General features: G+C 37.3%; 1 protein-coding gene across 10 annotated transcripts in view; it reads left to right on the forward strand.

The window, feature by feature from the left end:
* abi1a (abl-interactor 1a) overlaps positions 1-17,019 on the forward strand; it is a 61,121-nt gene that overhangs the window by 17,461 nt on the left and 26,641 nt on the right. For all 10 annotated transcript variants that reach the window (XM_059524323.1, XM_059524327.1, XM_059524332.1 and 7 more), the window contains exon 3: positions 16,001-16,177. In XM_059524323.1, the coding sequence (XP_059380306.1) occupies positions 16,001-16,177 (177 nt within the window). The remainder of the gene's footprint in view (positions 1-16,000; positions 16,178-17,019) is intronic.

Here is a 17,019-nt window from a genome sequence, read left to right on the forward strand (position 1 = left end):
TAATAGTCAGAAGAGGATCAATGACTTCTGGACGCACCTCTTTTAGGAGCTTAGATGGTATAGGGTCTAACATACATGTTGTTAGTTTAGATGATTTAAAAAGTTTATACAATTCTTCCTCTCCTATGGTAGAGAATGAGTGGAACTGTTCCCCAGGGGGTCTATAGTGCACTGTCTGTTGCGATACTGTAGCTGATGGCTGAATGATTACAATTTTATTTCTAATATTATCGATTTTAGAAGTAAAGTAGTTCATAATCATTACTGCTGTGGTGTTGGGAAATGTCAACACTTGAGGCTTTATTTTTCGTTAATTTAGCCACTGTATTGAATAAATACCTGGGGTTATGTGTGTTGTCTTCTAAAAGATAAGAAAAGTAATCGGATCTAGCAGTTTTTAATGCTTTTCTGTAGGATAGGTTACTTTCCCGCCAAGCAATATGAAATACCTCTAGTTTTGTTTTCCTCTAGCTGCGCTCCATTTTTCGGGCTGCTCTCTTTAGGGTGCGAGTATGCTCATTATACCATGGTGTCATACTGGTTTCCTTAACCTTCCTTAAGCGTAACGGAGCAACTGTATTTAAAATGCTAGAAAAGACAGAGTCCATAGTTTCTGTTACATAATCAAGTTGTTCTGAGGTTTTGGATATGCTAAGGAATTCAGATACATCAGGAAGATAACTTAAAAAGCAGTCTTTTGTGGTAGAAGTGATGGTTCTTCCTAGGGCTGTGACGGTTGCCGTGAAAACCGCGTCACCGCGGTGGTCGGTTGCTACCGCGGTTGTCTACTGCCACCGGGGGTAGCCTAGTGCACGTGACGTCACAAACATAATACAAAGTTTTGTGTATAAGTGTAATAACTGTAATAGTTGCAAATTCTAAGTCTATGGTAATTAACAAATTACCTCAAACACAGCGTTTCCTTTAGATTGGCAGATTTGAGCGCGGGAAAATACAGTTTATACATTCAACAAATTAATTTAGTGTTGGGCGATGGATCTTGTTGGGAAAGCAAATACCACCTCACCGATCTGGAGTCATCTGCATTCATGTCACCCATCAGCGTTTACACAAGTTCTCGTGATCGCAAACGCTGGCTGGTCAGGTTTGGTGAGGCTTTCTCCAAACTGGCCAAATACAAACGAGACAGCGATAAATAAAAGATGGTAACAAGAAATATGGCAACGATTCCTATTTCAAAGAGAGCACGTGCAGATGAGGAGTTACTGAGCTTGCTTGGTGGCGGAAAAGTAAACCAGACGCAACAACTGTGTTGCGACAGGTTTAGTCTGTCTAGTGTCTATACAGGACATTTGAACTCTGTGTCAGTAGCCTACATCACAGACCGGACGGGGATTTATCGTGTCGTGTTGTGCTGCATCCAGTGTAGCATCACTGATTATAATGAGTATTTTCTCGTGTTGCGTCGCTCGCGTCCATTAGGGTGTATTTAACTTTCTTATTTAGGCTACTTTCTTGTAGCCTAAATAAACATTATTTCTTTGATATTTATTTTAGTGTTTTGCAGGCAGCGTTCACTGACAGAAGTGCTCAAATAAACACGAACTGACAAGTTAAATAGAATGTGTTAGATGAGTGAGACAGTGCTGGGCTGATTTCTAGACGTGCATATAAATATATCCTGTATATAATATATATAAAATATATCACATGCATGCACAGTTTAAGTCAGCTTTAATCACCTTTTTTGGTAATTCCATGAATTAACTGACCACGACACTGCTTGCACATAGTTTATTTCACAGTTTGATATGAAAGGATACGCACAAAGGAAGCGCGCACCGCCTTTGAGCACAGGACCGTCCGCGCTCGCTTAACTTGCACCTGATAATAAAGTGAAGTGGAGCGCGTGTCTGAAATGTCTCCTGTTCAGTCATTCTGCGAGTCTGCGACTGAATAAATTCACTTCTTGTCATGAGAAAAAGTGACAGAAGCAGCAGTTGTGAGTGGGTGGCCATCCCCGCCCCTACGTAAAAAAAATTTGAATAAGTTCAACTGGAAAAAAATTATCGCCTTGGTTAACGAGCAAATTTTGACACTAATATATATATAATTTTTTTTTTTTTTTTTCAAACACCGCGCCACCGGCGGTTGTTGGTCCATGACTACCGCGGTGGTAAAAATCAGCCACCGTCACAGCCCTAGTTCTTCCATACTTGTAACAAGAAGTAGAATTTACAATTTTGGCTATATGAAGTTTGCACAAAACTAAATAATGATCTGAGATATCATCACTTGGCTGCATAATTTCAACACTATCAACATCAATTCCATGTGACAGTATTAAATCTAGAGTATGATTACGACAATGAGTAGGTCCTGAAACGTGTTGTCTAACCCCAATAGAGTTCAGAATGTCTATAAATGCTGATCCCAATGCATCTTTTTCATTATCAACATGTATATTAAAATCACCAACTATTAAAACTTTATCTGCAGCCAGAACTAACTCGGATGTAAAATCACCAAACTTTTTAATAAAGTCTGTATGGTGCCCTGGTGGCCTGTATACACTAGCCAGTACAAACATAACTGGGGATTTATGATCAACATTTGTTTCTCTGGATAATGTTATATGAAGCACCATTACTTCAAACGAGTTATACTTGAAGCCTGCCCTCTGAGAAATCCTGAAAACGTTGTTATAAATTGAAGCAACACCTCCCCCTTTGCCTTTTAGACGCGGCTCATGTTTATAACAGTAATCTTGGGGGGTGGACTCATTTAAAATAATGTAATCATCAGGTTTTAGCCAGGTTTCTGTCAAACAGTGCACATCTACAGTAGATTATGATCAGTGATCATATTATTTACAAAAGTGTTTTCGTAGAAAGGGATCTGATAGTCAATAAGCCAAGCTTTATCATTTGTTTGTCCATATTGCATCTGTTTTTTATTTGTTGAACCTCAATTAAATTGTTAATCTTATCTTGGTTTGGACGTTTTTTTTGTATTTTCTAGTTCAGGGAACAGACACAGTCTCTATAGTATGATATCTAGGTGAAAGAGTCTCTACGTGCTGAGAATTAACTGACCTCTGTCACGTGAGGCAGCTAGCATACGGTCGGTTTAGCCAGTCTGTCTGCTTCCTGACCTGGGCCCCAGTTAGTCAAGTATAAACTCTAAGACTATGTGCATGTATATATGTATATACAAGATCGTGTGAAGAGTTGAATTTATCACGCACAAGTTTCCGCATACTGTTACGTCTCTGGCAAACCCCGTAAGTTCATTCTCCTCCAGCATTCTTCAACATTTTAGATTATATAGACAGTTTGTGTTTATCTTATTGTTTTTAACAAATAAGGAAACTAACAAATAGTATTATTGGTCGCGTGTCTAATAACTGCTGTCCAGGGGATGCATTTTATTTCCAGTCTTCAAGTACTTTTTCAGAAGATAGCTCTGTGGCTAGTAAGTTGTTATGCTGTTCATTTTTGTTTGGAAAAACAACACTGTATCACTAAACATGTTTGAAAGCTCTGGCGTGACGAGACGCGTAAAAACAATGTATTAAAAATGACGTGCGTTCATTTTTCGACAGCATAAAAGTTTGCGAGCTGAGATTTCTTTCAGTGATACAGTGTTGAACAGGGTACTTTTCCCCACGTGTTCCCTCAACCACAAAAAAAAAAACCTTATAGTGGTGAATCCTTTCCTTTGGAATTAAATACAACATTATTAATGGATAACGACAACGGTTTAGAATATTGCAAAAATGTTTCTGTGCATTAAAAAAGTTCAGTGCAGTGTATCATCTGGTTGGGCTACAGAGTTGAGAGAATGAGCTGCTTCAGCAAGAGTCGGCTGTTTCAAAATCTAGTAAGCTGCCTAGATAGGCAGCATTTTTGAGCATCAATGAAAGAGAAAATGTCACTATTTCATTGAGACTTGAGATTAAATAAACTGTAGAAGTATTGTAGATCTGGTAGTATTAAAGGAGCATTTCACCCGTGGGAACATTGATCTTCATTGATAGTGGGTCATATATGTAGTCGAAATCTATTCAAATTTTCGAATGTGGTGCCTTTTTGACCGAGTTATTACAGAAAGTAACTTTAGGGCTCATTTGTATGGAAAACCACAACTCCCACAATGCAACACATTTGCATTTACATAACTTATTAACCGGGAATCATTTCGTGATAATGATGCTTGAAGAAATTGTGTACATTTCACGAAATGAATAATAAATAAAATTGAAACACTTATTTTACAGTTAGACGTCCATTTGTCCCTGCAGGCTTCGGCTGGCGTTTCCAGTTTACCTTCGGAATTCTGAAATATGTCTCCAGGACGCCTCTGTCCATATGCGGGGCGAAACTAGGATGTTCACAACGCAAACATCCGTGTCCTTGTCTGCCTCAGACATTTCTTCGAGGAGAAATTGGCATCTTTGAAATTCTTGGCAGCAGACGGACTCTAGCTCTGTGTCCGCAGGCGCACAACGAGAGCACAGGCACAACCAGTCCGCACCAGCTCGAGCACGCCCGGGCTCCTCGGACGCGACAGGCAGGTCTCCGGCCTCGGCTGCAGCCGCCGCCTCCTGTTCCTCCATCAGCCTCAGCTGCTCTGCGCTATATTGTGGCTCGTATAGATAGCCACGAACATTTGTTTCGAGCAACAGACTTAGAAAATCCTCTTCTTCCATATCATGAGTTGTTCCTCCAGCCATTCTCGTAAATCTGACTCCATAAGCGCTTGTTAGCTTAGCTACATAGCTTCCAAACAAGATGGGGGATTTTCATTTTCGTTTCTGTAAGTTTAGTCCCACCCACTGATCTGTAATAGGCCTGTAGGGTGAGTGGGTCCCACCCCCTGGAATAATAATAAGCTAGTGTCTGTAGTCTCTACACTTTTCAATGAATTTTGACTTCCTGCTTATTATGACGCAAAATGACGATTTTTAAAGGAAGTAAAACACTTAAACCCTTATTTCTCCCATCTCAGGGAAAAATAAAGGAAAAATCCATGATCATTATAATATATGACTGGGTTTCTAACAATACAAAGCTAAATGCAAATGGGTGAAGTGTCCCTTTAATTTTCACATGCACATTGTTGGTTAAAAACAAGAAAGTGGCTGGTAAAAACATTAAGTGGCTGGTAGATTTTGAAATCCACCAGCCACAGTGGCCGGTGGACAAAAAAGTTAACTTCCATCCCTGATGAACACAAAATGTGCCAACAACTTCATTTCAATATCATGTGAAGCACTTTATTTTAACATTTGAAAATTAAGAAATTAACACATCTTTAAATATTAGTATTTCAGTTTTACAGTTTTCATTTAAATATATTTTATATATTTTATTATAAATACATTTTTAAATATTTTTTTATTTAGTTTGTTGCAATTGTTATTTATTATTGTTATTAGTAGTAGTTTTTATTAGTAGTACATTATTAATGGTTTATAATTGTATTAAGATATAAGACAAATTGTGCATGCGTACAAACAAGCGTAGCAAACCCATTTTTATTTTTATTTTTTAAATGGCAAGTGGAATATTCCTTGGGGACAAAAGACAATATAGGCTGATAATTAATGCACATATTGTCTGTAAATCCGGTTCTCTAATCAGCAGTAAATTCCATCAGGTAATTGACAAGCTGCGCAAATCCGCAATGGCTCTGTGTAGTAACATATATATATATATATATATATATATGTATATATTAGGGCTGTCAAAATTGCTCAAAATTGACGTTTGAATATTCCCTCTAAAAAATACACGAATATTCGAACATCTGGTTGCGCATGTTGTCAATGTTGTCATTACGTCAATAACAGGCAAAAATAATACAAAGAGACATAACTACTTGTATAGATAGTCTGTTTAAGTTTAAACATATATGAGAACGTATTACCTACACAAAAACAAGGAAATCAACTAATGGCCAAGACTGCAGACCTCACGCTTTCTCACCCTCACGTTCTCTGCGCATAATGGTTTAAATGAACAAAAAAAATTTGTGCAAGCAATTTAAGGTCGCGACTGTTGTCCCAAATATAGCAGGCTTCATTCAGTGATTGAAACAAATATTATTAATATTAATTGAAGTTTTACAGCATATAGAACTGACATTGAATGCTCCGAGCGAGCTGTGCTGTGGTAAACATGGAACTTTTCCTTGACATGAAACGATATATCCATTGGATCCATTGCTTGACAGAACTCCCCGAAGCGTGCCCCATCCACGATACTGATCGGTCTCATGTCCTTACAAATGAACGAAATTATTTTATCAGTTATGGCCTCTTGTCATGTTGCAGACAAAGTGCTTGCGGCGAGCGATGCAAAGTAACGTTAAGTGTCAAGACGTGACGTTTAGCTGGAGTTCCACACATTATGCCATGCTCATTTGGGTGCACATTTTTGAGATGTGACCTCATGTTGCTAGTGGTCGAATGGTATGCTAACTGCTAACTGTATCTTAAATAGCTTGCATACAACTTTATCTCGCGGGTCAACAATTTTACCTCATTTTCTCTGTTGCGGTCGAGTTGGGCTCTGCACTTGCTGGCATCTTCCATGAAGACGCGTCAGCTTTCAGCAGTGATGCTGTGCCAGACAGTGCGACTCCTGTGAGGCTGTGACCTGTCCCTGAACCCTCAGGCGCGCTAGCGCGCCCACTCGCAAATCAGACAACCACGCCTCTACTACCGCGGGCCTTTTTTTCCACATTTTTTTTTTTATTCGAATATTTATTTTCACCTTCGAAATTCGTTTTTTAAAAACTATTCGAATACATATTCGAATTTAGAATATTCGTTGACAGCCCTAGTATATATATATATATATATATGTATATGTATATGTATATAAGTGTATATGTGTGTGTGTGTGCCCTCTAAATCGAGCAGTCCTTATAGAATGGTATGCTTGCCATATTCATGACACTAAGCAACTTCTTGTGAAGTTTACTCTTGATGCTTGTGTTGAAATCATGACGTGTAGACATATACAGACTGTCTGTTGCTTACTGCACAAGAAAACATAAAGCACTTTCTTAGAATGCTCAATTCCGATTGGTTGGATGTATGTAGTGTGCTGGAGTCTGCTGCACCAAATTGAGCACACAAATTTACTCCAGAATTGTTTGTATGAATGATTTACAGACATATATCTGCTTGGGTTTGAGAGCCAACGAACACTTCCATGGAAGAAATAGCAGCTGGATTTGCCTGTGTGTGGTTTGTGAAAAGGAATATTTGAAAATTTTTCAAGAGTTTTGAGGGCAAAGTAAACTAGATTTAATTGTGCAAACATTTTGCTCTCGCATATTTGGCTCTAGATTTACCCATTCTAAATATCAAGTAAAAAAAGTTCTTTGGTTGGTTGTTTCACATATTAATCAGTGTCGGTGGTTATTGGCCTGAATAAGCTGCAATGTGGACCAGACTTCATGCCAACTCTCAAAAGTTTGGCATCAAAAGACTATAGAGCAGATACAGTCTTGCCAAACTCAGATGACCTGCTGTGATTTGTAATTAGTTAGATCCACATGCTGATTAGCAATGTGTGAAAGCCATTCAGGGCTCAAGGGAAGACTGAGAATGTCATGGAGTGTACATGTGATCTGTTTTGGCAGCAGTGGTGGCCTTCAACATATGATGCTTAAATACTCCCAGTTTGAAACCAGACAAGGCATTTCGCTCAACCCTAGCCCTCGTAAATCAAGGAGAAAGCTCTTGGATCCAAAACAATGGCACACGTCATTGGATTTTTTTGAAGGCATTTGATAAAGCTGGACCCGCACACATTGTGCAATATGTAGCAACTCATTTCAGCACGTCTATATTTCAGCTCACAGGAAGGAGATGAAGTCAGTTTGCGCTGCGCTCCCACTTCCCCAACGCCAGCTGCACTGCTGATTGTTGAGCTCCGCTCACTCCCCAAAAGAGCAACTGCTTTTCACTTACAGCACTTCTCTAAAGTCTAACATCTGTTTTTTGTCCATCGACATTTACAACTGGGAAAAATCTAACAAACACACAAACACACAAACAAACAAACAAAATAAACTATTTTTTTATTCTTTTTTTTTTTTTTTTACAGTGTACTCCAGTCCATGTACACTAAATTCTCAAGTGGATGTATGAATACTGCAGGCTAACCCTGATTTAGACTAATGCAGTAAAGGTGTATAATTTTTACAGAAAAAGATTGTAAAAACTTTTAGATTGCTTAACCGAAAGTTACCTCATCATATATGTAATTTTGCAATTTGTATATGTAATTTTACTGTAAAATGCTATAACATTTTTGATGATTAACATTCAACCCGTTCTATTTCATCGGTAGTATCATTTGTAATTTGAATTGAGAACAGGAACAGGAGTGCTCTTTTGCTATATTATAAGCCGGGCTTCAGATGCTTTTGCTTTCGAATTCGCAATTTTGTTGTCACATTTTACAAGAGAAAATAATTGTAGGATCCAATCAATCTAGAATACAAAAAAATGTATAAAAATAACAAGCTTTTCATAATGGAAACAAAAAGGAAAGTAGAACTAAAGTGGCTGTCGGCGACAGGCTTGCGTGTTTTACCACAAGAATACCTACATGTTCACGTTCTCTGATTTAAGAAGCAGTCTTTTCCTTTAGCTTCAGAACCTAATTATGCAAATGCGACCATTTTGGTCACAGTCTAAAGCCCTGATTATTGCTCAATTTAGTAATGAACATGGCAACTTTTTTACATTTTATTTTTAAAGGGGTCATATGATGCGATTTACATTTTTCCTTTCTCTTTGGAGTGTTACAAGGTTTTGGTGCATGAAGAAGATCTGTAAAGTTGCAAAGACTAAAGTCTCAAATCCAAAGAGATATTCTTTATAAAAGTTAAGAGTCAACCACGACTACCTCGTTCTAACACGCCCCCACGTCTACATCACAATGTGGGAAGATTTGCATAATGACAAGTAAATGTTCACGTAAAGAAAGAAGGCTAACTTTTATTCTTGCTGTTGCCACTGCCGCCATGTTGTGGAGATGCTGTGTGTTTCATTTCGAAAGCAAAGCTTCTTTGTTTGGTCTTCCAAAAGAGGACATAACTAGAAATCAGTGGTTAAGTTGTATTTACAACACTGTTCCAGAACAGTTCAACCCAAATATGCAGATGTGTGCAGCGCATTTCGTCAGAGGACGAGGACTGTTTCCTGGCAAAGTAGGCTACAATGCCGGTGTCTGTTTCTATAAAGTTGGGCAATTCCAACTTTGCAAGGACAGTCTGGTACTTCTGACTCACAGCCTGTAAGTACGTTTTCGTATTTAAAGAATTTGCCACTGATGATTCAAACGTGAGTTTTAAGCAGTGTAGAGTGGCACTTGTTTCCTGTCTCATGTTTTTTTGTTTACGCAGCGTGATACGCAACGTATACAAACACTGTATAAGTACTTGTAATCAGTAAATATGTCCCCACTGGATGCAACAAATGCCTCGTTTGTTAGGAGTTTAATTGTTTTTGTCTTGTCACGCTGGGACACGGCATCACTGTATGGCAAGGGGCGAAACATTTCTATCACACACTTGAGGTATTCAGCCAATCACAAAGCACTGGATAGCTGGCCAATCAATGTACACCTCACTTTTAAGAAAGATATGCTTTGTAAATCGATGCGTTTCAGAAAAGTGGGGCAAAGAGGAGAAACAATAATGTAAAGTATGTGGAAACAATGTGTTTTTTGAACCTTAAACCGCATAAACATTACATTTCACCAAAATACACAAAATAATGTTATTTTTAACAACATCATATGACCCCTTTAACATTTTATTTATTTAATTTGTACTTTTATACAAGTACTTTTTACTGTGTTTTAGTTTTCCGGGCAATTTCTTGGAGTTCCACAGCTGTGTGTGTGTGTGTGTGTGTGTGTGTGTGTGTGTGTAAATCAAGGGCTTCTGTATCAAATATTACGTCAGTAGTGCATCAGTGTGCCAGGGTCTTTTGAGATGACTAAGTAATGAGGAGAAAACTTCTTTTAAATTCATCTGCTTTAAAAGAAGAGAGCAGTGCACAAGCCTCCTTCTTCCTGATGTTGAATAGGAGCTGGAGCTGCTCTGACTCCACATCTTTGAGAAATGAATTGGATCTTCTGCTGGTCTTTCATCTCCAACAAGAGGCCTGCCGCATCTGCTCCAAATCTCTCATGTGCTAGAGAGAGTACTGTTTCCTCTGACAGCACTGCATGGAAAGAGAGGCTTCAGACAGGCAGATGGCAGTAAACATTTTAATTGGTGCTGTATGGTGGATTACTGGTAAACTTTTTGCCCATGAAGCCTAATTGAGGAATCAGTAAAACTGAGCCTTTAAGGGAGCTGCAACCTCAGTACTTCAGTTATTCAGAGCCATTCATTGTGTCAGCATTTTGTGCCAGTGATTTTGACCTTTGGATAGATTGTACTGTAGGCAGAATGAACTGAACTGAATCTGCTATTTATTTTCAAGCCATTAATCAAACTTCTAGTACAATGGCATAATTCCATTACAATTTTCTCATATTCTTCTGATAACTATATGTGATCAGTTTCCACAGTGTGTTTTATGTTAAAGATAACATGTGTTTTGTAGAGTAGATTCTGAGTTCTGTCAGAGGGTCATGGAAAATGCCTGGATTTTGAACAAAAACATAGAGGCCTGTGACATCAGCACAGAGTGTGTAAAACATGTACATAATCACAAATTCTATAGTCCTAATAATGACATTTGCTGTGTAACATGAAATGTCAAGAAATTAATCAAGTTAAATTTGGACACAGAACACACAATATGGACTAGTGTCTGTGATTATTGTCAAATGCAATCAGAAACTCTAGGTCTTTACTACAAACCAAAAAAAGTTCAGTTTTGAAGATATTCACAAACACATTACTATTTTATGGTATGTTCTTCTTAAAGTACTAGTACTGCTACCAGTGTTGTAGTCGAGTCACCAACTGTCGAGTCCGAGTCGAGTCTCAAGTCTCAGTGTTCGAGTCCAAGTCCGAGTCACCAAAGAAGAGTCAGTCGAGTCCAAGTCGAGTCCCCATTACCAGAGTTCGAGTCCGAGTCGAGTCTCGAGTCCCGTATTGGAAAAAAAATAAAAAATTTTTAAGGAAACAATAGCAACCAACTGAGTTGGTAGGCATTGAAGTCCATTATATGAAGAAAACATCCTGAAATGTTTCCTTTAAAAAACATAATTTAAGAAAAAACGCCATGGATATCCTGGATGGGATTGGGAGGAGTAAATGATTAGGAAATTTTAATTTTTGTGTGAACTAATCCTTAAACACTGTATTACAGAAATACACTTGGTGATTTCCAATGTATGCGCGCTCATAATGGAAGCGTCGCGCTCGTTTTTTCCAGGCGCGTCCGCTCCGCACCGAGTTAAAAACATCTCAACTTTTCAGAATGCCGCAAGCGCACCGTGGGTCATGTGACAAGAACTAACCAATCAGCTTCATCCTTTCCCGCAATTGCCCGAGTGCTTTAGAGAAAAAGTAAAGCGAAAGTAAAGTAAGTGACATCAGTGAGTGTGTTGTCAAGCAAAGAGAGCGAGCGGTAGCAGTGTCTGTGAGGGAAAATAATAGATCCCGGCCGGTTTTGGGCACGAAACAGGAAAAGTGTAACACCTTATATATATATTTTTTATAACATTTTTAGTAAAAAAAAATGTGATGAATTCTCAAGTACGATTTTATATATCCTCGAGTCCAAGTCGAGTCACGAGTCCAGAGAATGGAGTGTCGAGTCGGACTCAAGTCCAAAGAATAATGACTCGAGTCCGAGTCCAGGACTCAATTATTTGTTAAACCTTTTTTAATTTATTGGGAATATTACATAATTGAGTTTTTTTCATCAATGTAATTTGAACAGCTGTGTGAATAACTATATTTGTGGGGGAAAATAAATGAAGTATTTCCTTTAAAAGGAATGGACTTCTTTTTTTCTCCCGTTTCTTTTTTTTTTTTTTACATTTTAAGGTATTTCAATATTTTGTATTATTATTATTTATTTTATTTATTTATTTATTTTTAGAAAAATTTAAATGGACACAGCATTTTGGGAAAAGTATTAAACAGATTACATAAGGTTCTCAAAAATTCTGAAAACCACATCAAGTGATTATAACCAAATCAACAACCATGTAAAACTATGTGACAAAATTTGACAAGTAATATAGAACGCCACAAATTATCCCCAGACTTTATACATGCATTATAAACATTCTTGTTATTTTTTGGTATTGGGGTTTTGAAAGGGGTCCTTGAAAAAAAAAATACAAGTTTGTACATCATCCTGGATGATACATTATTCTGGTGTTTGTTGTTGTTTCTTTCTTCTTAGTATGCATCTATGTATACTTTTTGGGCTAATATTACAATGTTTTCAGTTGTAGACATGTGGAAAGAAATGGCTGCAGTGGCTGAAACTTTCACAGTAGTTTGTATTGAGCCTATTGTAATGATTTCATCACACTTTAACATGTAGTACAAGTAGTAAAATTGAGACACAGCTTATGATTTCTGTTCCCTATTTGTCTGAGAAATAGTGGCAGCCTGCTGTTTTATACACCATTAGGTTTTTTTTCTCTCTCCCTCTCTTTAATGGTGTCCCTTTAAGGTCAAAAGTGTTTCACTTCTTCACAAGCTCTTTTAAAACACCCGGAGCTGTCTCGCCCAGCAGGGTACAGACACTGCAGTGAATCACACAGCTGAAGAAAAAACAAAAAACTTCAGCATTGAGGATTAAAACTGAACACCAACACATCACCAATTGAATTTCACATTAACATGGTCTGGTTAAAAACACTTTTGCCGCTTAATATTTTTGTGGAAATGGTGAAGGATTCTTTGAACAGTAAATATTTATATAAGTAGAAATATTTTTAAAATAGTAAATATAACTGCCTTTACTGTCACTAATAAATTTAGTGTGTATGTGTGTATATTAATAAGTGTTAATTTATTTTTAAACAAATATTACTTAGCCCAGACTTTTATACTAAAAAAAGTGTTCCTGACTAGCATGTGAACAAAGCAGACTGAATTCTTGACCTTGTTGTCACTAGCTATGTTTCCATCACCCTCTTTTTATGTGCATTTTAAAGTATCACATCAGGAATGAATGATGGAAAAGCCAAATTTAGAAAAATAAATTCCTTCATTTAAGGTGAGTGTTAAGGTGAGCTTGAGGTGGTGTTTGACTTGTGCGAAAAAGAGTCAATGTGAATAATAGAAATTATGCATGAACTTTCAAAACAAGTCATGTGACTTTGCTCTAGGGGTGGGACGATATGGCGATATATCGTTATCATTCTCCATGTGATTCGAGAATCAATATCTGGCGCCAAATATCAATATTGTATTACAATACATTACTACAATTTACTGCAATATATTCCTACAATAAGGCGCTATATATATATATATATATATATATATATATAATATATTTTATTTTTTTTTTCTGCTCCCAGCATCTAAAAAATTGCAACCACGCCATTTCCACCTTCTTTCCAAAGAGCTCTGTGCAACCATGAACCGTGTTGTCTACAGTGGTGTAGTGGAGGGTATATGCAGCTATGCATATGTCAGGTGATGCACGCAGAGTGGTAAAATAATAGTTCATTGATTACTAATTTGATTCAGTACATTACAACAAAAACAGTAGCAACAAAATCTCCTGTAAACTTTTTTTAGTACAAGGTAACGAATGCGTCAAAACAATAAGTTCAAAACGGCTTTAATACAGAGAAAACCCAACTTATTTCATCAGAGATTGTAGAGCGTAAATTAGCATTTTTAGTATGCATTTGCACTTAACCTTTTCACAGGCATTTTGTTTTCATAGACCGATATCATGGTGTATCATTATAGATTTGTCTAGCAATATATCGATTATCTCAGAATTGCTGTATCGTGATATTATCGTATTGTGAGCCATGTATCTAGGGCTGCAACTAACGATTATTTTGATAATCGATTAATCTGTCGATTATTTTTACGATTAATCGATTAATCGGCTTATGTGCTTATATTTTAGTTTTTTCCATTTTTCCCCAAGTAAATTATTAATAAATGGTCTTTATCCTTCAGCATAGATTTTTAAGAGATTTTAACCATTTTGCATTGTCATATCCTCATTAAAAATATACCTGGAGCTGTTTTATTGTGTTAGTAATCCTTTGTCGAACTCTTCTGCAATCAAAACACTGACCCATACTCTAGCAAAGGAGAGACACAAGGAGATATCAAATAATGTTTTCACCGTGGCAGTCCTTAGAGCTCCTAAAGTAGTTTAACATCCCGGACAAAGCTTATTAAGGAATCTTTCAGAACATATTTTCACGATGAATAAGGATAAAACAGAATAAAATTGCAATGCATTGTATTTTATTATTTACTGGAAAACAGCTTTATAGCTTTTGCTGTGAAATTGTAAACAATCCTTCGAAAAAAGTGCCAATGGCATGAAACCTGAATGGAACTCACAATTTAAAGTAAAATCCATCAGAAGGTTGTCCAGAAAAAAAAATTGGACACACATAAAAAACCTGCTGTGTGAAAAAGAGCAGTGAATACTTAGAAAAAGGTGCATTTCAAATATCTTTAAACATTTACCTCTCTCATTCAGTCATAATTAGGCGACTGAATTATGAACTGGTAAACGACAAACTGATCACATAACATGTTTGTAAAGCTTTAAATGTTAACTGTTAAAACGCAATGTTATCAGCTTTTACGACTAAACATTTGCAAACAATGTACTGGAGAATCTGCACAAATGAAAGTCTTAGGGGCCGTTCACATATCGCGCCTAAAAACGCGTGGAAAACGCTAGGCGCGCCGCTTTCTCCTCCTTTCCCAAGCGCTCGGGCAGAAGCGCCCCTGAGGCGTCTGCCTTTGCTAAGCAACCATGACGTGCTCTCTCCTTGAAGACGCGGAAATTTCAGCAAAGGATAAATGGATTTGCAGCTCAAAAAATCGCTTGCAGTAGCTCTGCTACTAAATTTATTTCAAAATGGAAATCCATATACAACTATGATCAGCTGTTCCTTTCATCTTGACTGAGCTTTTAACGTTGTTACGGGAAAGGATGAAGCTGATTGGTTAGTTCTTGTCACATGACCCGCGGTGCGCTTGCTGCATTCTGAAAAGTTGAAATGTTTTAACTCGATGCGGTGCGGTGTTGGAAATAACGAACTTGAGCGCACAAAAGACGCGATATGTGAACGTCCCCTTAAACAGTTCAGTAGTGCAGAGTTTACAGGTTACTCTTCTTTTTTGAAGGCTCAAAGTAAAGTACTCCCACATCCTGCTGAATGCTGCAGAGACGCTGTTCGGGAAGCACGTGACATAAAACGAGGCCAGCTATTGGCTATTCGCTACTTCTCCTGCTGTACTGGCTGAGTAAAACCTCCGGTGGCTCATTACTGCCACACTTTGGTCACCGCAGATTTGAAATATGCACGAAATGAGCCGCTTACGGCAAATAAAAGTTATTTAGCAACGAATCGATGACTAAATTAGTTGACAACTATTTTAATAATCGATTTTAATCGATTAAATCGATTCGTTGTTTCAGCTCTACATGTATCGTGATTTGTATCATATCGTGAGCTAATCGCTATGCGATTCACACCCTTACTTTGCGCTATGGGACAGCATAACCTGACTAACCAGCGGACTGATTTTGTTGAATTGTTATTGTCATTCTGAAATGCCTGAGCAAAGTGTGCGGTTCCCTGCATTCACCTGCAAAAGCAATGACCGCATTTATTGCGTTTCGTCTGCTCGCGCTGAGGCGTCGTCTTCTCCTACTTTTCTTAGTGATATTTAGTGCCATTTTATCAGGAAGTGACTCGTTGGATGGAAATAGCGCTTTTTTTGTAAACATTTTAATGCTATAATCCAAATGTGCAACTTATGATGGAAACCTAGCTACTCTTTCATCTTTTGTCTTTTCTTGCATCTTCATTAGACGGTGGACATCCATAAGGAGAAGGTCGCCCGACGAGAGATCGGCATCCTGACAACTAATAAAAACACATCTAGGACTCATAAGATCATCGCTCCAGGCAACATTGAGCGGCCGGTGAGGTACATCAGGAAGCCCATCGACTACACAGTTCTGGATGATGTGGGCCATGGAGTAAAGGTAAATAATTTACTGTCTTTTAAACTATTAATTGCTTCCAACTTGTTTCTCTGTTTTTCAAGTGTGACCATATATCTGAGCAAGAGTAGATGGCAAATTTAGCCTAGTTTGGTTCACATTCTGTTGACTTTGGTGTACCTGGAGTTGATTGCTGCAACAATGAAACTTTGAAAATAAGTTTGCCAGCAGACAGTAACATTGTCAACACTGCGTGGTAAGTTTTGTCTTTAAAAGAGTAAGAAGGTTTAGGACAAAATAAGATGATTGGCACAAATTACGCCCCTTTCTACTCTAGTTTATAGAGGAAGGCAGTGAGTTTAAAAAAAACAAAAATATATACAGTACAGACCAAAAGTTTGGAAACATTACTATTTTTAATGGTTTTGAAAGAAGTTTCGCCTGCATTTATTTGATCAAAAATACAGAAAAAACAGTAATATTGTGAAATATTATTACAACTTAAAATAATAGTTTTCTATTTGAATATACTTTAAAAAAAATAATTTATTCCTGTGATGCAAAGCTGAATTTTCAGCATCATTACTCCAGCCTTCAGTGTCACATGTAACATCCAGTCAATCACATGATCATTTAGAAATCATTCTAATATTCTGATTTATTATGAGTGTTGGAAACAGTTCTGCTGTCTAATATATTTTAATATATACAAACTGCATTTATACAAAATAAAAAAAAAATTCTAATAATATATATTCTATTAATATATTTTCTTTACTTTCACTTTTTATCAATTTAGCACATCCTTGCTGAATAAAAGTATTGATTTTATTTTAAAAAAAGAAAGAAAGAAAAAATTACTGACCCTAAATTACTGACCAGTA

Source organism: Carassius carassius, chromosome 35 (assembly GCF_963082965.1).
Source record: "Carassius carassius chromosome 35, fCarCar2.1, whole genome shotgun sequence".
Classification (NCBI taxonomy): Eukaryota; Metazoa; Chordata; class Actinopteri; order Cypriniformes; family Cyprinidae; genus Carassius; species Carassius carassius.